Genomic DNA, 20,263 nt, shown 5'->3' with positions numbered 1-20,263 from the left:
ACATCCATAAACCCCGCCCACCCCATAACCCCGCCCCTCCCTGAACAACCAGGTGAGTCCCTGAACTCTGTACAAGCCCTTCAGAGAGACGAGCGTAGAAAAGATGAAGATATTAAAGATAACGAGTATTAAAAAGGCAAAAACATGAACAACCCACCCTCCCCTCCCCCGGAAGGCCCCTCCCCCTGGAGTGACATCATCATGACATCATGACATTCAGAAAACATTTTGAAGAGAAATGGTCCAGAAGAGACAAAAACAAACATCATCAGCCGTCATTCAGTGAGTCACTGACAACCAGCCAATCAGAGGAGAGGATCGCATGTATGTCCTGTGACCTGATTGGCTGAGAGATGTGAGTGTTGAATGTGAAGGGCGGCTGAGTATTTTTACAGTGTAGCTGAGGGGCTGCTGCCCCCTGGTGGTGAACAGAAATATACACAGGTATCTGCAGTATATACAGACAGAGATCCTCTAACAGAGAGACGTCTCACTCCTCTGTCGACTCTGATTATTAAAACACACCTGAGTCACAGTTTTTAATCTGGAGGCTGACTTTGTGTTACTGTTAACATCCTCTTTACTTCCTGTTTCCACCTGTTTACTTCCTGTTTCCTGTTCTCAGTGTGACTTTAACTTCAGCCTCAGGCTGCGGTCCAACAGTCTTTTAGGACATTTCCTGACTGAGTGAAATGACCCTGAAGTGGTCGTTTCAGTGTTTCCCTTCTTATCTCCTTCAGCACAGGAAACGCTAAAGGAGGGGAGATAACGCCGTCCCACAATTCCTTGCAGCCCCAGTTTACCTGCAGTCAGACTGTTTTCATGAATTCTTCAAATTTGTCTTTGACATCACGACGTTTCAGATCGAGTGTTGAGGAAGGAAAGGACGTAACGTTATGTGACTGTTGGACCGCAGCCAGCCGCTCTGGACCGAAGCTCACCTGTTGTTTATATTTCCTGCAAGTTTCATAATAAAAGTCTACCATACTACTGTCCCTTCTCAGGAGGACTTTTACTGTGAAAATCCTTCAGAAGGGTTGAGTTTGGCAGTTTAACAAAATAAAAGTCAAATAATAAATGAATCTTATCAGTGTTACATGATTCCTCTGATCAATAATTGTTAGGAACCAAATATCAATAATCACTAAAAGTAATTTTATATCAAAGGAATAAAACAAGTTTAAAAACTTTTTAAAAGACATTTCAGACTTTTGCAGGTCCTCTCTGATTCCCCGACACTTCCTGTTCTTCTCTGCTCTTATTGGAGGAGGGAACGTTACCCAACACACCTGAGACTCATCTCACCTGTCGGAGTTCATCCTTTAAATCTTTCCTCATCAAAGCGAAACATTCCTTCACACTTCTCTCTTTTTAAAACCCCATCGCGTGTGTGTGTGTGTGTGTGTGTGTGTGTGGTTGTGTGTGTCAGGTAACAGCTCCTCCTCCAGTCTCTGCTCAGGTAAATCAGAAACTCCAGGTGTTTCAAACTGTGACATCACGTGCTCAAACTGAAGGAACGTTATTTTAACAGCTGACTGATTAGAAAACAACCTGACGCTGCAGCCACACACACACACACGCACACACACACACACACACACACACACACACTATCCTTGCGAGGACCGTCATTGACCACTGAGAACTGTTAATTCAATTAGTTTCCCTGTAGTCAGATGTTGTTCACATTAACTCAGTATCAACTCTTATTTACCGTCACAGCTACATGTGTTCATCCTAAACTGAACCTGCACCTGCTCCGTCTTTAAAAACCCAGTCTGAACCCTCAAACAGACGTTTAAAGGTTCAACACAAACTAAATGTCCTCGCTTTGTAAAAATGTCCTCACACCGTGTTCAACCTCTCCTGGTCCTCACAAAGATAGCTGTACAAGAACACTCACTCATCTACACACTCAGACTCGTCTATGAGGGGGGGGTGAGGGGGGGCAGCCCCTCGTCGCTGGGCGTGGCCGTGTCGTCGCTCGGCTCCAGGCTGTCCTTCAGACTCACCGTGCTGTCAGAGGGGGGCGGAGTCGACTCGGAACGGGGCGGGGTTAACTCAGAGACAGGCGGGGCTAACTCTGTGGGGGGCGGGGTGTCTGGGGAGGGCTCTTGGGTCCCGTTGGCTGTCGGAGGAGGGGCGGGTCCCTGTACGGGTGTGGCTGTATCGAGAGAGGGAGGGGTGAATACAGGCTCCGCCCTGTGGGGGGCGGAGTTAGAGAGGAGGCTGTCGGTGAGAGAGAGCGAAGATTTCTCCACCAAACGCCACTGCATGATGCTGGTGTCCTTCCCCCCCGTCGAGATCAGGTGACTGTCTTTATACAGGAAGCTGACGTTGGTCACATGACTGCTGTGGGCGCTGTACTTATGGCTGGGAGCCTGCACACACACACACACACACACACACAGATTATTGATTGATTGATTCTCAGCTCGTTTCTAGTTAATCAGGACGGCTGAACACGATCAGTATCGACTAAAGAACCAGATGAGAAACTGTTTCAGTTTTTACTTTTGTTTTTGTGTTTTCTGATCTTTGTTTCTTTTGAAAAACGAAAACCTTCAAGTCAACAGATCCAACTAACTATTGATCGTTCAGTCAATTTACAATCAGAAACATTTTTAAAGATGAAAAAGAAAAAAGGCACAAAGTGACGTCATCAATGAAGCAAGAGAACGTTTCTTAAAATCACTGAACATTAATTATTACACCTGCTCCGTCCCTCCTACTACCACTGGAGACCAGTGTGTGTGTGTGTGTGTGTGTGTGTGTGTGTGTGTGTGTGTGTGTGTGTGTGTGTCTCACCTTTGGCGTGGAGCACGGGTAGGCGAACAGGTGAACTTTACAGAAGTCGTCGGCGAGAGCGATCACCTTCTTGTTGTGAGATCTGATCAGAGCGTTGATGTCGGTGCCGTCTGAACCCTCCGGCCACACACCTAACACACACACACACACACACACACACACACACACACACACACACACACAATGAAACAGGAACAAACAAAGTTGTCAGAAATCGTTCGTCTCAAACATCAGATCTGTTCTTGTGTCACAAACAAGTGATTTGAGAATTTGCCACATTATATTTTTTTATCTCATCGTGTGTGCAGGTGTGCAGGTGTGTGCAGGTGTGCAGGTGTGCAGGTGTACTTACCGAACACGTGGTATCCAAGGACGCAGGTGTACGTCGCCCAGCTGATGTCTTTGCACTCTGATCGATTCCGGATCAGTTTGCAGCCGTAAGGAACGTCCCCTGAAAACACACACCTGTCACTGCACAACACAGGTACACAGTACTGCACAGTACTACAGTAGTGTAGTACTCACAGTACTTCACAGTACTACAGTAGTGTAGTATCAGAGTACTTCACAGTACTACAGTAGTGTAGTATCAGAGTACCTCACAGTACTACAGTAGTGTGGTGTAGTACTCACAGTAGAGGATCTCGTAGTCTCCAGAGTTGGACATGATGAAGTTGTTGTCAGGTGACCAGTCCAGGTGTGTGATGTAGCTGGAATGTCCCTGTGGAAACATTCAGGTAAGTCATGAACACACCTGAGAATCATCATCATCAGTGAAAACGTCGTCCAATAGGGAGCGACCTCTTCATCAGTCGTAGGTTTTAATATACATCTGACCAATCAGACGTCACACAGTTGTGGTGATCCAGTTTGTGGTCATCAGGTTCTGTCCTCGGTGATGCGTTTCATCGTCACGGCCTCGAGACGAGCCGTCAGTAATATATTTAATAATAAACGTGAACCCTGTTCTTCTTGTTCTGTTTGGCCTTCGTTGATCCGGTATCCTGATGGTTGAGAGTTCGTCGGCTGCCTCAGACGGGTCAGAACGTTGCCATGTTCTTCGATAGTGATTCACTTTATTCTGTCGTCTGTTCGGAGCTCATGGATCAAGACTTTCTGGGATAAAGTGTTTAAATATCTGATTCCAGCAGTGGGCTCGTCATATCGCACAGTCCACAGAGAGCGGTCCAGTCAGATTACGTTCTGGCGTCGATGCTCAACACTTCTTTTAGATTTTATTAACGTCGTCCACCGTGTGTGGCGTCTGCTGTACGTCGTCCTGTAATCGACAGTAAGACCGGACATCGGTCTGAAACATCCTCAGATGATCCTCAGCTCCGTCCGGCCGGGAGCCGTTTCTGCCTTCTTTACAAACCAGGAAGTGAAACAGGTGTGAACTCTTTCTGCTGCAGAACCATCACATCCAGGCGACTTCTTCACTTCAGCCTACAGTTCATTTATCATCAGTCATCGTTTGTCTTACAGGAGGACAGAGCTTCAGGTAGACTTCCCCCTCAAACTTCTGTCCTATAATTTAACGGCCTCCTGAATTTCCCTTTATTCACTTTTTTATTGTTTTATTTCTCTGGTTGTGATTCTGTGAATTGTATTTTCTGATATCTTCTTTTTCAGTTTCCCACTTTCACAGAGCTTCTGTTTAATGAACATGAACATTTTTCTGGATTTCTTCTGCAGCCAGATTCTGTTCCTATTATTTCTCATTTCCTCCTCTTATTAGAGTCCATTTCTGTTCGGTGTCGCTGCCTAGTTACAGGATATATGGTTATATATGTTTTCTCTCTACTGCTGTAATACCGCTCTCTGATGGTTTTGAACGTTATTGATCTCCTTATTAGTTAGAAAACATTCTTCCGCGTTATCTCCCGTTTCAAATAATATTTAAAAGAAGAAGAATCATCAGACTTACGGTGCACTTCCCGTAGCGGCTGTACTTGCGTCCTCTGTCGGAGACGGTGTAAAGGTAAATAAAGTTATCATGAGATCCAACAGCCAGCAGACTGCCATCTGCAGACACACAGAGAGGAGCATCATGGGACATGTAGTTCACCTATCTCATAATGTTGTCATAGAGCAGAGATCGTAAACAGGATCACTTCACTAGACTCCACCCACCTACAGAGAAGCGCATCACAGACAGCTGCTCGTTCCCGTCGGTGTGGATCGCCACCAGGTCCGTGGTCTCGGCGTCCAGAACGTACCACCTGAAACAGGTAGACCAGTCAGACCACCATGAAACAGGTAGACCAGTCAGACCACCATGAAACAGGTAGACCAGTCAGACCACCATGAAACAGGTAGACCAGTCAGACCACCATGAAACAGGAAGACTAGTCAGACCACCATGAAACAGGAAGACTAGTCAGACCACCATGAAACAGGTAGACCAGTCAGACGATGATGGATTATCGATCAATAATTGTACTTACTTTCCTGAGTGTGTTCCTATGGCGACCACGGCTCCACTGGGATGGAAGTCTGCACAGTGTCCATGTTCCTGAGGGAGAGACAAAGCTGTCAATCATCTGTCAATCATCTGTCAACCATCTTTCAATCGTTCATTGATGATGAATCCACCAATCAGCGGTCAGCCTCACCTCCAGCGTGCGGCTCCATTGAAGACTGTGATCCACCGCGTTCCAGAGGCAGACAAGCCGGTCCTGAGCACACGTCAGAAACATCTCTCTGGACGGGTGAGACGCCAAGCCCCACAGCTCGTCTGTGTGACCCTGAACACAACACACCACAAACACACTGAGAGCCTGAACACATCACATCACACCACAAACACACTGAGAGCCTGAACACATCACAACACAAACACACTGAGAGCCTGAACACATCACAACACAAACACACTGAGAGCCTGAACACATCACAAGACAAACACACAGAGAGCCTGAACACATCACAAGACAAACACACAGAGAGCCTGAACACATCACAACACAAACACACAGAGAGCCTGAACACATCACAACACAAACACACAGAGAGCCTGAACACATCACAACACAAACAAACTGAGAGCCTGAACACATCACAACACAAACAAACTGAGAGCCTGAACACATCACAACACAAACAAACTGAGAGCCTGAACACATCACAACACAAACACACAGAGAGCCTGAACACATCACAACACAAACACACAGAGAGCCTGAACACATCACAACACAAACACACAGAGAGCCTGAACACATCACAACACAAACAAACTGAGAGCCTGAACACATCACAACACAAACACACTGAGAGCCTGAACACATCACAACACAAACACACAGAGAGCCTGAACACATAACAACACAAACAAACTGAGAGCCTGAACACATCACAACACAAACACACTGAGAGCCTGAACACATCACAACACAAACAAACTGAGAGCCTGAACACATCACAACACAAACACACAGAGAACCTGGACACATTACATCATGATGATGTCACGATGATGTCACATGGTCTCACCTGGACCTCCACCAGGAAGCCGTCATTGAAGGTTCCTCTAAGGATGAAGTTTCGAGAGGTCCCAACCAGAAACTCGTCCCCCTTCCCTTCAGACACGGCTCTGATGGTTCCATACTGATCCGGGACCTGTCGACACAAGTCAGTCATGTGACATCAGTCATGTGAACCTCTAGTTACTTTTGTGTAACTTGGTTATTTCACATTTTTAGTCACACAGTAAATTTTTGACTCAAATTGCAGCAGCCGGGTTCTGAGGCGTGCGTGCGTGTGTGTGTGCGTGTGCGTGTGCGTCTGTGTGTGCGTGCGTGCGTGCGTGTCACCTCGATGTCGCGGTCAGCTCGCAGTTCGTGGTCCCACAGGATGATTTTTCGGTCTTTTCCTCCTCCGGTCAGCAGAGTGCCGCTCCTCATCTCACACATACAGAACACACTGCCCTCATGACCTTTGACCTGCCGACTGATCTGAAACGCTGCACACACACACGCACACACACACACACACACACACACACACACACACACACACACAAACACACACACACACAGGTGAGTCACACCTGTACTCTTCTGAACTGAACTGTTAATAAAGTTAGAGGTATGTTTCCTCACAGAATTTAAATTAAACAGTATTTAATATTCAGTGTTTGGTCGTCAGTGAAACTCCACGTTTCATGTTTCATGTCTGCGCCTCAACTGTTTCCTGTGTGTTCAGGTGCAGTTCCTGCAGCAGCCAGCAGGAGGCAGCAGATCACACAGAAAACACTTCCTGGTTCTTCAGGTTTCCTGTTCGAACAAATCTGCTGCTTGAGGCCAAATTTATTATGTTCAGTGCGTTTACAACATGAACATTAAACTTGTGTAAATGTTTGTGTCTTCTGATGTGAAGTGTGTTGTTTGACCTCAACATGTTATATCTGTTAATCTGCCACCGACACTCTGAGGAACTCTGCTCTGATTCCAGTGAAGAACTTCACCTGAAAAACGTTTAATTTTTGGCAGCGTTCCTGTTGAAACCAGTTTAGCAACGTGTCACTAAAACCATTACTGAAACTGGGCCAACACACACACACACACACACACACACACACCTCTGTGTTTCTTCTTCAGTGTTAAACTGATCTCAGGTCAGGTTTTCTATTTCTATTGTTTTAATTTCCTGTTAAATGTTTAACTGAAGCGTTTCACAGTTCAAATCTATCAGGACTTAGTTCCTCACCTGCAGGAACTACAGACAGTATCATGATAACAGCTGTGAGTAACGTCACACACACACACACGCACACACACACACAAAGGTTCTGTAGTGTTTGTGTCGCTCTTCATAATGTACATAAAAATATAGAATGACTATTTTCTACACATTAGTTTAAAGAGCGCCTTCAATGACAGTTCCTTAAAATCAGCAGATAACTGTGTCTCTCTGCTTCATGTTGGTCATGACATCAGCTACGACATAAAAGACATATACATCAGTTTTCAGCCGACGCTCACCTCGGGGTCCCTTCCCGGTGGGGGTCTCAGCAGAGCTCCTGGTCCAGACCAGCAGGATTCCTCCAGAGTCTCCAGTCAGGATGTCTCCAGTACTCAGGAAGGCCAGACACTGGATGAACTTTGGCTTCTCGTATTTCTGCAGACACAACAAGAAACTGGGTCAGAGGCAGACCAGGACAGGACAGATCTCCCCTTGAAGAACTAATCTAAAGATCAGATCAATGAATCTATGTTGTTAACAAATCAGAGTTAAAGGTGCTGATTTTAAATATTTAACCTGATGAGTCTAATGAACTGGGAGGAAGAACTGAATGTAAAAATGGTCGACTGCTGTCAGGTCAAAGGTTTTCCTTCAACTTTACATAAAGGCAGTTTGAGTTGATTCTGATTCACAATTTCATAAACTCAAAAAAAAAGTTTTGTAGTTATTTGTTTTCTATTAGAAAATGATGCAAATATCAGAGAACATGCCAATAAAACCTTGTTTGTTCCTTTAAGGGGAAACTTGATACTTAAATAAAAACCTAAATAAATAAATAAATAATCTTCTCACCCCAAAGATTCCCTGTTTACGAGCCAGCGAGGTCCCACTCCAGGTCCAGAAGAAGATGTGGGACTTTCCACAGGTGACAATGGTGTTTGGGTCGGTGGGGTGGAACTCCACGGCCAAGACCACCTCGTTAGTGGTCTAAAACAGTTTCAACAGACAGACACCAGTTAGAGACCAGTCAGGACCAATTAAAACCAGTCAGAGACCAGTCAGGACCAATTAAAACCAGTCAGAGACCAGTAAGGACCAATTAAAACCAGCTCAAGTCCAGTATGACAACTGTGTTGCTTGTTGTTCACCTTGATCTCAGCGATCTTTGACTTCTTCTGCCAATCCCAAACTGTCAACATGTGATCGTTACAGTCATCAATGACACTCAGGTGCTGACCAGAGTCCTGAAAGAGACAGAGACAGGTGTGAGACAGACAGACATATGTGAGACGGGCAGACAGGTGTGAGGCAGACAGACAGGCGTGAGACGGACAGAGGTGTGAGACGGGCAGACAGGTGTGAGACGGACAGACAGGTGTAAATGCAGCCATCGACTATGTTTTCAGTGATGTCTAAATTTGAAGCTTTAGATGTGAGCAGTGTGGTCCACGTTACACAGAACCACAGTTCCCATCATGCACCTGGGTGATACTTACAGCTTTAGAAAAAGCCAGCGAACCGACGCCTCGCTCAAATGTTCCCAAACCGATGACCTGCAGAGTCGACAGGCTGACGCTGTCCCAGATACGAACGTGAGGCTGCAGCGGCTGAAGACAGAAAGATTGTGATGAGTTCATTTGTCCGTTCAACCGTTCACTTCACTGTTGAGCCTTTAAAAGATCTCGAAGAGTCAAACGTGTTTGTTTAGTTGTTCTCTCGTTTGTATTGAAATAAAATTGTTGTCAATAAATATTTTTGTTCATAGTTTTCTGATGACGTGAACACTTCCTGTCCTTCATCATCAGATTCAGTTCAGTCAGAAAGTTAAACTGCAGATTAAAGTCTTTGTCCTCACCCGTCCATCTTTGTCCACTCCTGCAATCTGTCCTGTAGCAATCCGGATCTTATCTGGATGGATTGCCAAACTGACGGACAGAGAAGGAAACATGACGTCACACACATGTCACCACACACCAGCCAATAGGAGCGCAGCAGATGATTCTAGTGCGGGTGTTTTCTCACCACTTAACACAGTCGGTGTGTCCGAGGTAATGTCTCTGCGTCCGTTCTTCATAGTTAAACAAAGCCACAACGGAGGCAATGAAGTAAACAATCTCTCCGGTTGGAAGGAGGTAAACGTTCGCTCTGCAGTCTCTGCCACGGTAACCATACCTGCAGGAAGTCAAGGACAAACCTGGCAAACATCTGGTAAACACCTGGACATTCAGTCTTTGTGTCTCATCATCTGTAACTTCATTGTTTTATTGTTGTATGCAGACGACACTCTTCTGTCTGTGTCTGATCATCTCAGCATCCTTCAGTGGATCTTCAGTCTGTCAGCTGAGACACGTTTAATCTTTGTTGTTTATCTGAATTTAAATCAGAACTCATGAATATTATTTTATTTCAAACTTCACACATAAACTTTCCTTCTCTTTTTTCACCTATAGACTGTTGATACAACTGTTTTGTTTTTAATAAAGAATTACTTTAGCTGATCATTTTCAATCAATATTCTCACTATTATGTTTAATTTTCAACTGACGCCGATTATTATTAATTATTAGTGCTCCTGTACAGAGTGAAGGATACACCCATTCCAGCTTGAGTCTTTCTGAAGGGAGTTCAGTCCGAACATCTTCATAGTTTTCCACGTCTGAAGGGATGAACATGGTGATTGGTCGACCACGCATGAACATCTTGATGTGGCTTCCCTCTGAAACAGCAGACACAAACACAGAAACATGTTGAAGGGAAAACATTTATTTATGAGAGATTTTATATCTTCTCTTCAACATTCAGGGTTGATCTGGACAGATATCAGACTGAAACAGACTTCCGACAGGTTAACGTCTGATAACGAACCATCAGCTGATAGAATAAACACATTACAATACAACAAGCCCAAAAACTGACAGACGCACACAATGAATACAAACAATGCAGCCGTGTTTTCTCTAGCTGTGGTTGTTTGGAAACAAACTGGATTTGGTTAATCAATACATAATCAATATCATAAGATGGAAGACTGTTCAGGATCAGAACACGTCTGCTTTAACTCTTTTCACCAATTTAAAGAAATAATGTAAACAAACATGTTTAATAAAGATTTGGTTCACTGTTGAAGGTCACAGTGTGAGCACCCCCTGGTGGACAAACACTGTTTCTAAATGACCTCGATATTTACTGATCAGCTGATACTGAGCTCTAAACCAGTCAATGTGATCAATCCAGCTCTGATCAGGTTCTGTATCATTATTGATCTGTGTTGGCTGCATCCAATCAGATCACACAACATGAAAACTCGGTCTGTTCTGATTGGTTAAAGATCAAACAAGAGTCAGACACACAGGTGAGGGACAGGTGAGGAAGCACTGATGCCGTGCAGGTGAAGCAGGTGAGACAGAAACACCTGCTGCGTCGTCGTTTACCTCCATAGAATCACAAACAAGATGATGTCACATAACCTGTCAATCAACCTGAGAGCAGCAACCAATAAAATGCTTAGGTTTGGAGGGTGGGCGGGTTTCTTTGTTTCACTGATTGGTCCTTTAATAATCTCAGACAGAGCACCTGTTCCACCTTCTATGGAGGTAAAGACAAGCAGGGGGTGGAGCCACAGACAGGTGTGCTATCACCTGATCAGGCTGAAGGAGAGAGAGCAGGTGGGTGAGCGAGGCTGATGACGTAAAGCAGAGAGAGAGAGAGAAAGAAAGATGTGATTGGTCCAGAGCAGAAACAGGAAGCGCGAATTCAGCTGCTGTTAGCATGTTAGCCTTTTGTTAGCCTGCTAGCTCGCTCACACAGTCGACTCATCAGGACTCACCAGCTTGGCTGTTTTTCTCTCGAGTCGACATTTTGGCTGGTTTGAGACAAACACAGTGTCACTCAGAAACATAAACAAACAGCAACAACACAACAACAACAACAACAACACAAACAAACATACAGCAACAACACAACAACAACACAAACAGCAACAACAACACAAACAAACAGTAACACAACAGCACAAACAGTAACAGGAACAAAAACACAACAACACAAACAGCAACACAACAACAACACAAACAAACAGCAACACAACAACAAAAACAGCAACACAACAAAAACAAAAACAACACAAACAGCACATAAACAACAACACAAACAAACAGCAACACAACAGCACAAACAGTAACACGAACAAAAACAGAACAACAAAAACAGCAGCACAACAAAAACACAAACAAAAACAACACAAACAGCACATAAACAACAACACAAACAAACAGCAACACAAGCAGCAACATAAACAACAACAACAACGGCAACACAAACAAACAACGCAAACAGCAACATAAACAACAACAAACATGCAGACACAAACAAACAAAAGCAACAGAAACAGAAACAACAACAACAAAACAAACAGACAAAAACCACACAGACACAAACAAACAACAACGGCAACATAAACAACAACAATACCAACACAAACAGAAATAACAGCAGAACAAACGACAACAAACAAAAACAAAACAAACAAAACAGGATCACCAACAACAACAATGACATCATCATCAGTCGTTACAGGATTCCTGTTGAAATATTTTGAAATATCTTGAAAGCTGTGGTGCTGAAGGCTGGCCTCCTATTGGCTGTTACAGATGATGATGACGATGATGATGACGATGAAGACTATGAAGACTATGGATCTTTATGATTGAGATGAAAAAAATATATTTACCTTGACTGACCACCGGGTCTTTGTGTCTGAAAAGAAGCAATCAATCAATCAATCGATCAATCAAACAATATCAATCAATCAATCAGTGTGTGTGTGTTAGTGTGTGTATGTATACCTCTCAGCGTTCTTTACCACTTTGGCGAGCAGCTTCGAGGTGGATGCAGCTTTCACCAGTTTGTTCCTGTTGTCCTCTGAAGTGTCCCAGGTGCTGCTCTGAGAACGCTCCATACCTGAGGACCGCTTCACACTGGGCCCCCTGAACACACACACACACACACACACACACACACACACACACACACACACACACACACACACACACACACACACACACACACACACACACACACACACACACACACACACACACACACACACACACACACACGCTGTCACATGAGGAGGATGAGCACGAGGTCACTCCGAGTCACTGAGCTTCATCTCGATTTATCTCCAGATCAGTTCAATGTGTTTTTATTCATTATGGATTGATTTGATCAGTCTCAGTTTTATGTCCCTGCAGAACTCCACCACATCTGTGGATGTAAAGGCACAGATGCAGAAGTCGAGGTGAAACCCTGGCTGCAATAACAAGATCTGGATCTGGAAGTAATTATAAATGGGCAGTAATATAATATGTGTAATATAATGTGTGTAATATATGTTCTACAAGTGCAATAACTATTCTGCTTTTACCAACAAACTGTGACAAACGTCACGTCATCAGTTCAGCTTCAGATTCATTAAAGTCTCAGTGACTCAGAGTTCAACACACGATCCAGGAGGAGGTTAGTGAGCTGGGACACATCAGAAACTGAAGCCACAGACTGCAGAAGGCCTGAGGAAGAGGAGGAAGAGGAGGAGGAGGAGGAGGAAGAGGAAGAGGAGGAGGAAGAGGAAGAGAAGGAGGAGGAGGAGGTCCTCAGGTGAAGCTGGAAGGAGAACAGGTTAGTAGTTAAAAACACACGCAGCCCAGTCTGAACTCTCTAGCAGCAAACAGTAAAGAGGAGTCGGAGGGGACGAGGAGGCAGGAGGCTCCAGGACTCCCATGAGACCTCAGTGGCTTCCAAATTAACCAGGAGTCCTCAGGAAGGACTCGAGGGACTACAGGTTAACTTGGAGGCCTCAGGAGGCTCTAGGGTCTCAGGTCTCAGGAAAGTCCAGTTAGAGGAGGTGAGGTCTGCTGGAGGAGGAGGTCCTCAGGAGAAGGTGGGAGAAGAAAATGTTAGTAGTTTGAATAAAAACACACACACAGCTCAGTTAAAGCTTTCCACCAGCAAGAAAGAGGATCTCCAGGAGGCCTCAGGTGGCTCCAGGAACCAGACCTTCCTGACACCTTCTGGAGCTACAGAAGGTCTCAGGAGACGCCAGGATCCCCAGGAGACACCTGAGCTGGTCAGGTACTCAGGAGTGGGCGGACTGTTGGTCCTCTGGGGCGGGGTTAGTAACCACTCACAGAGTGATGTCAGAGAAGCGTCAGCAGGAAGTGAGATTAGAAGCAGCCGACAGATCACAAAGTGAAACCTTTTAGGAGGGACGTGGCCTCTACTGCTGTCAGCAGACTGAGCTGGTCTCTGGGGGGTCTGAGGGGTCTGGGGGGTCTGGGGAGGGTGGGGAGAGGAGGGAGAGGGGGCTGAGTCCTTTGGGCGAGGAGACTCCTCACGCTCCTGGATCTCCTCCATCAGAGACCGCTGGCTGCTGACCTCCTTCTTCCTGTCTGCTCCACTGTGGACAAAACCAGGACCATGAGAGAGCACCAACTACAGATTCTACTGGTTCTACTGGTTCTGCTCTACATCGACTGCTTCTACTGTGTTTCTACTGGTTCTACTGTGTTTCTACTGGTTCTACTGTGTTTACTTTAGTGACTCAAACCACCAAAATCCATCAGAGACCGCTGGCTGCTGACCTCCTCCTTCCTGTCTGCTCCACTGTGGACAAAACCAGGACCATGAGAGACCAGAACACATTGATTCTATTGATTCCCCTCTCCCATGGGTCTAGACCAAGACTGTGAGAGACCATAACTACTCCTGTGGCTCTACTGATTCTACTGAATAGTCTTTACGGCAGTGATTCTGGTTCCACTGGTTTATACTGGGTGGGTTGGAGCACTGGACCACATAAATAAAGTCAAAACAGTAAAGTCATTGATTATATCAATTAACCCGATTAATCTGATCTGGTCTGCAGACACTCACGATGAAATCAATGTGCTGTGAAGAAAAATCATCAATTAATCAGAAAAAAACAAATGTATACAGAAAACTGAAAACAACCTCAAAATGACCCAAACAGGCACCCTTACAAATAATTTGTGTTTACCTTTTGGCAGCAGACGACAGCGTCTCCTTCCTGGTGACGGAGGTAGAGTCTCTCTTTCGTCCAGATGTTCCTCCGTTAGCGATGCAGGACATCGAGTAGGCTTCACGCAGTGCAGCCCCGCCTGCAGGGGGCAGCACACTGTCAGCACTGACCATAACGAGTTAGCTCGCTACATCACGACCAGTTAAAGACTGGATATCAAATCAGTCTTTAACTGGTTACCAGTGTTTCTCACAACAGTGGCAGTTGTTATTTGTGTTTTCTTAGCTCAGCTAGCCGGCTAGCTTTGTTTGGAGCCTCTGAGGCTGACACCGCTGATGTAATAAGTGCTACTTAGAGAACAATATCCCCTCGTTAACATTTACCAGTAACCATTAGATGTCGTGTTTCTCTCATGTCGCTGCACCTTTTGGACCCAGCAACACAAATCAAGTTTTTAGAGAATGATCAAGTTCAAATAATTAAGGAAGGGAACCTTACCTTTCCCTCCATGTTGTTTCTTGGTTGAAGAGGCAGCAGAGACTTCAGAGGCAGCGAGACGGCGAAGGACGTCAGCGAGAGCTGCTTTCATCACCGTCAACTCGTCTTCCTGCTGCTGAACACGAAGCTCCAGAGCAGAGAGACGATCGTTGACATCTGAGACGCTCGCTCCAGACATACTGTCATCTACAGAGACAGAGACATACTGATCTGAATATATGTTCATCTACGTCGATCGACACGTATGTCTTCGTTATGATGAGAGTGCAGAAAGCAGATTACTGACCAATCACTGAACTGATCCATCAGGAACTGATCAGAAACTAACTGTGTGTTCAAATGATTAAACGTGAGCAGAAAATCACTGATTGTTTTCTGTGTCAGTGAAAAACTGTTCAGTCCTGCAGACGCTGCATGTGTCTGCATGTCTGCCACACACACACACACACACACACACAGAGTACACTCTGTAATTGAGTTCAGCTGACTCCAACAACAACAACAGGGAGGGAAACCCACATTTTTTACTCAAACACACACAGACACACATTTGTCTCTCTATACTTAAGAGGACCCTCTCTGAGAAAATATCTTCCTCATCTATAACACTGACGCATAAACATGGATCCAACCAGAACCTTCAAACCAGGTCAGAACCTTCAAACCAGGTCAGAACCTTCAAACCAGGTCAGGACCTACAAACCGACTGACTGCAGGCGTCACCATCTTTACGTTTGACGTTGTGTTAGTTCATGCGACTCGTCTCAGAAACCTTCAGGGACGGACAAATAACATCTCACCTGCAGCAGTGATGACATCACTTCCCTCAGGTTCACCTGCAGCAGTGATGACATCACTTCCCTCAGGTTCACCTGCAGCAATGATGACATCACTTCCCTCGTGTGTTCAGGTGAAAAGAACAGATAAATTTGACTGTTGAACTGCTTATCTGCAACTTGTGAAGAGTCGATTTCATGATGACGAGCTGTTCTCACTGAATCCTGCGACATGATCAATCAATCAGCCGCTGAAAGATACATCTAACTATCAGTGTTGTTGTTGTTGTCAATCCCATTAAACCGCTGACCTGATCAATCCCATTAAACCACTGATTTGATCAATGACATGTAACCACTGGCACGATCAATGACATGTAACCACTGGCACGATCAATCACATTTAACCGTTGACACGATCAATCACATTAAACTGCTGGCACGATCAATCATATTAAACCGCTGACACGATGAAACACAGCAAAACCACTGACACAATCAATCAAAACAAAACCGCTGACCCGATCAATCACATTAAACCTCTGACCCGATCAATCACATTAAACCGCTGACACGATCAATCAAAACAAAACCTCTGACACGATCAATACCATTAAACCGCTGACACAATCAATCACATTGAACCACTGACACGATCAATGACATGTAACCACTGCCATGATCAATCACAGAAAAACCACTGACACAATCAATCCCATTAAACGGCTGACACGATCAATCCCATTAAACCGCTGACCTGATCAATCCCATTTAACCACTGACAGGATCAATCACATTAAACCGCTGACACAATCGCATTAAACCGCAGTCACGATTAATCACATCAAACCGCTGACACGATCAATCACATTAAACCGCTGACCCGATCAATCACATTAAACCGCTGACCTGATCAATCACATTAAACCGCTGACACGATCAATCCCATTAAACCACTGACACGATCAATGACATGTAACCACTGCCATGATCAATCACAGAAAAACCACTGACACAATCAATCCCATTAAACGGCTGACACGATCAATCCCATTAAACGGCTGACACGATCAATCACATTAAACGGCTGACACGATCAATCACATTAAACGGCTGACACGATCAATCCCATTAAACCGCTGACCTGATCAATCCCATTTAACCACTGACACGATCAATCACATTAAACCGCTGACACAATCGCATTAAACCGCAGACACGATTAATCACATCAAACCGCTGACACGATCAATCACATTAAACCACTGACACGATCAATCACATTAAACCGCTGACCTGATCAATCACATTAAACCGCTGACACGATCAATCCCATTAAACCACTGACACGATCAATGACATGTAACCACTGCCATGATCAATCACAGAAAAACCACTGACACAATCAATCCCATTAAACGGCTGACACGATCAATCCCATTAAACGGCTGACACGATCAATCACATTAAACGGCTGGCACGATCAATCCCATTAAACCGCTGACACGATCAATCCCATTAAACCGCTGACACAATCAATCACATTAAACCACTGCCACGATCAATCACAGAAAAACTACTGACACAATCAATCCCATTAAACCGCTGGCATGATCAATCACAGAAAAACCACTGACACGATCAATCAAAACAAAACCACTGACACGATCAATCAAAACAAAACCGCTGACACGATCAATCACAGAAAAACCACTGACACGATCAACCAAAACAAAACCACTGGCACGATCAATCAAAACAAAACCACTAACACGATCAATCAAAAAAAAAACGGTGACACAATCAATCACATTAAACTACTGACACGATCAATCACATTAAACCGCTGGCATGATCAATCACAGAAAAACCACTGACACGATCAATCAAAAGAAAACCACTGACACGATCAATCAAAACAAAACCACTGACACTATCAATCACATTAAACTGCTGGCACGATCAATCACATTAAACTACTGACACGATCAATCACATTAAACTACTGACACGATCAATCACATTAAACCGCTGACACAATCAATCACATTAAACCACTGACTGGATCAATGACATGTAACCTCTGCCATGATCAATCACAGAAAAAACACTGACACGATCAATCAAAACAAAACCACCGACACGATCAATCAAAACAAAACCGCTGACACGATCAATCACATTAAACTACTGACACTATCAATCACATTAAACTACTGACACGATCAATCACATTAAACTACTGGCACGATCAATCACATTAAACTACTGACACGATCAATCACATTAAACTACTGACACGATCAATCACATTAAACTACTGGCACGATCAATCACATTAAACTACTGACACGATCAATCACATTAAACCGCTGGCATGATCAATCACAGAAAAACCACTGACACGATCAATCAAAAGAAAACCACTGACACGATCAATCAAAACAAAACCGCTGACACGATCAATCACATTAAACTGCTGGCACGATCAATCACATTAAACTACTGACACGATCAATCACATTAAACTACTGACACGATCAATCACATTAAACCGCTGACACAATCAATCACATTAAACCACTGACTGGACCAATGACATGTAACCACTGCCATGATCAATCACAGAAAAAACACTGACACGATCAATCAAAACAAAACCACTGACACGATCAATCAAAACAAAACCGCTGACACTATCAATCACATTAAACTACTGACACTATCAATCACATTAAACTACTGGCACGATCAATCACATTAAACTACTGACACGATCAATCACATTAAACTACTGACACGATCAATCACATTAAACTACTGGCACGATCAATCACATGACTGTGGTGGCTGATGTGGGTCATGTTGGTCAGGATCAGACTAATTTCCTGCAGTGATTGATCAGATTGAGGCATTTCTAGTTCTTTTCATGTTTCTGAACAGTTTGTACTGTTGGGGTGTGTGTGTGTGAGTGTGTGTGTGGGGTGTGTGTGTGTGTGTGTGTGTGTGTGTGTGGGGGGGGGGGGGGGGGGGTGTGTGGGGGGTGTGTGTGTGTGAGTGTGAGAGAGAGAGAGAGAGAGAGTGTGTCCCAAAGTTTCCCAGCAGTCATTGTCAGGAGATGATCAATGTTTCACCTGTGATTGATCTGTGTATTTACTACAGCCACTGGCTCTGACTACTTCCTGAAATACTCTCTCTCTCACACACACACACACACACACACACACACACACGAGGTGTGATCAGACTCCATGAATCAATAAATCATTTCCTGAGTCGTTGTTCTGCTGATCAGAGTCCACACACACACACACACACACACACACACACACACACACACACACACACTCTCAGTGAATATTGAACAGAATCAATAAAATCTTCAGGTGAGACTCTTGTTGGGGTTTTGGACTAACTGCCCCCCTGGTGCCCCCCAAGATGCCCCGCCGGTCTCTGCCGGTCTCGCACAGATCCAGGTCTTTATCTTTGGGGGTCCAGGACTCTGGAGAGCCTCCTTCAGGAGGAGCTGTTGGTTTTGTGGCCCTGCAGCCGCCGGAGGGGCGGTGCGGAGTCTTTTTGATAAATACAGCAGTGACACGTGTAAAGCCGCCAGAGGCGCGTGCGGCTCTCCCCGTCCCGCCGCTGCACGGACAGGTGACCAGGTGATCTGCGGGGCGCGAGCGGCGGCTGGGACTCACCTAAACTGCCGGTGAATCCGTCCATTTTCCGGGAGAAAAGCGGGAGTCCGGGCCGGAGGCCTGCGGGAGGCTGAGCGCACACTGCGGGCCTCCGTCCGGGTTTTTCCACCGCAGCGGGGGGAGGAAGAGCCGAGCCGAGCCGAGCCGGGTCTGTCCCCGCCGCGCCGCCTGCCCTGTCCGTCCGTCCGTGAGGCCGAAGATCCGCTGCTTTCCTGCGGGCTGGAAGAAGACGCCGCTCCCGGAGGATCCGACAGCCGACAGAGAGACCGAGAGAAGCCGCGGAGGAGCCGCAGACACGACGGACCGACGCTGCTGCGCGTTTCCGACTCCGCCTGCTCTGGCAGCGCGCGCTTCCCCCGGAGGAGGGGGGGGGAGACAGAGAGGGGGGGCCAGGGGGGAGTGTGGAGAGGAAGCGGGGGTGGAGCGAGACAGAGGGGAGGGGGGGAGACTGGGGGGGAGGAGAAGACTGAGGGGGAGTATGGTGAGGAGGGGGGGGCGAGACAGAGGGGGGAGACAGGGGGAGCATGGCGGGGGGGGGGGACACTTGAGGGGGAGGAGAAGACTGAGGGGGAGTATGGGGGGTGAGGGGAGGAGGAGACGGGAGGGCGCTGAGGGGGAGGAGGGGGGGTGAGGGGAGGAGGAGACGGGAGGACGCTGAGGGGGAGGAGGGTCAGCAGCGCCGCCTCGCGGTCACTCGGCGTCAGCACACCAACAGGAGGAAGTGACGTCACAAAGTTTAATTGCTTTCCACTGTAAGAACA

At 45.7% G+C, this 20,263-nt stretch overlaps 1 protein-coding gene across 4 annotated transcripts; it reads right to left on the bottom strand.

Moving 5' to 3' along the window:
• Positions 1-62: 62 nt before the first annotated feature.
• eml4 (EMAP like 4) lies at positions 63-19,734 on the bottom strand. Of its 4 annotated transcripts, XM_084375928.1 has the most exons (24): positions 19,503-19,733; positions 15,029-15,214; positions 14,549-14,669; positions 13,748-13,948; positions 12,339-12,479; positions 12,224-12,249; positions 11,321-11,356; positions 10,087-10,210; positions 9,517-9,666; positions 9,350-9,419; positions 8,991-9,101; positions 8,643-8,738; positions 8,347-8,481; positions 7,794-7,929; positions 6,624-6,772; positions 6,304-6,429; positions 5,424-5,555; positions 5,256-5,323; positions 4,942-5,030; positions 4,736-4,833; positions 3,442-3,529; positions 3,161-3,259; positions 2,809-2,939; positions 63-2,381 (listed from the first exon to the last, which is right to left on the bottom strand). In XM_084375928.1, exons 1-24 carry the CDS (start codon positions 19,525-19,527, stop codon positions 1,926-1,928), a joined length of 2,994 nt encoding a protein of 997 aa, XP_084232054.1. In that variant the 5' UTR covers positions 19,528-19,733; the 3' UTR covers positions 63-1,925. The 4 variants fall into 4 exon arrangements, with proteins under 4 accessions (XP_084232054.1, XP_084232055.1, XP_084232056.1 ...); XM_084375929.1 differs by lacking the exon at positions 11,321-11,356 and having other exon boundaries at positions 19,503-19,734; XM_084375930.1 differs by lacking the exon at positions 13,748-13,948 and having other exon boundaries at positions 64-2,381.
• Between the last annotated feature and the right edge of the window lie 529 nt (positions 19,735-20,263).

The sequence above is a fragment of the Pagrus pagrus genome (genome assembly GCF_965226575.1).
Source record: "Pagrus pagrus genome assembly, chromosome: 15".
Lineage (NCBI taxonomy): Eukaryota > Metazoa > Chordata > Actinopteri > Spariformes > Sparidae > Pagrus > Pagrus pagrus.
The sequence above is the reverse complement of the archived record's forward strand: the minus strand, read 5'-3'. Positions and strand labels throughout refer to the sequence as shown.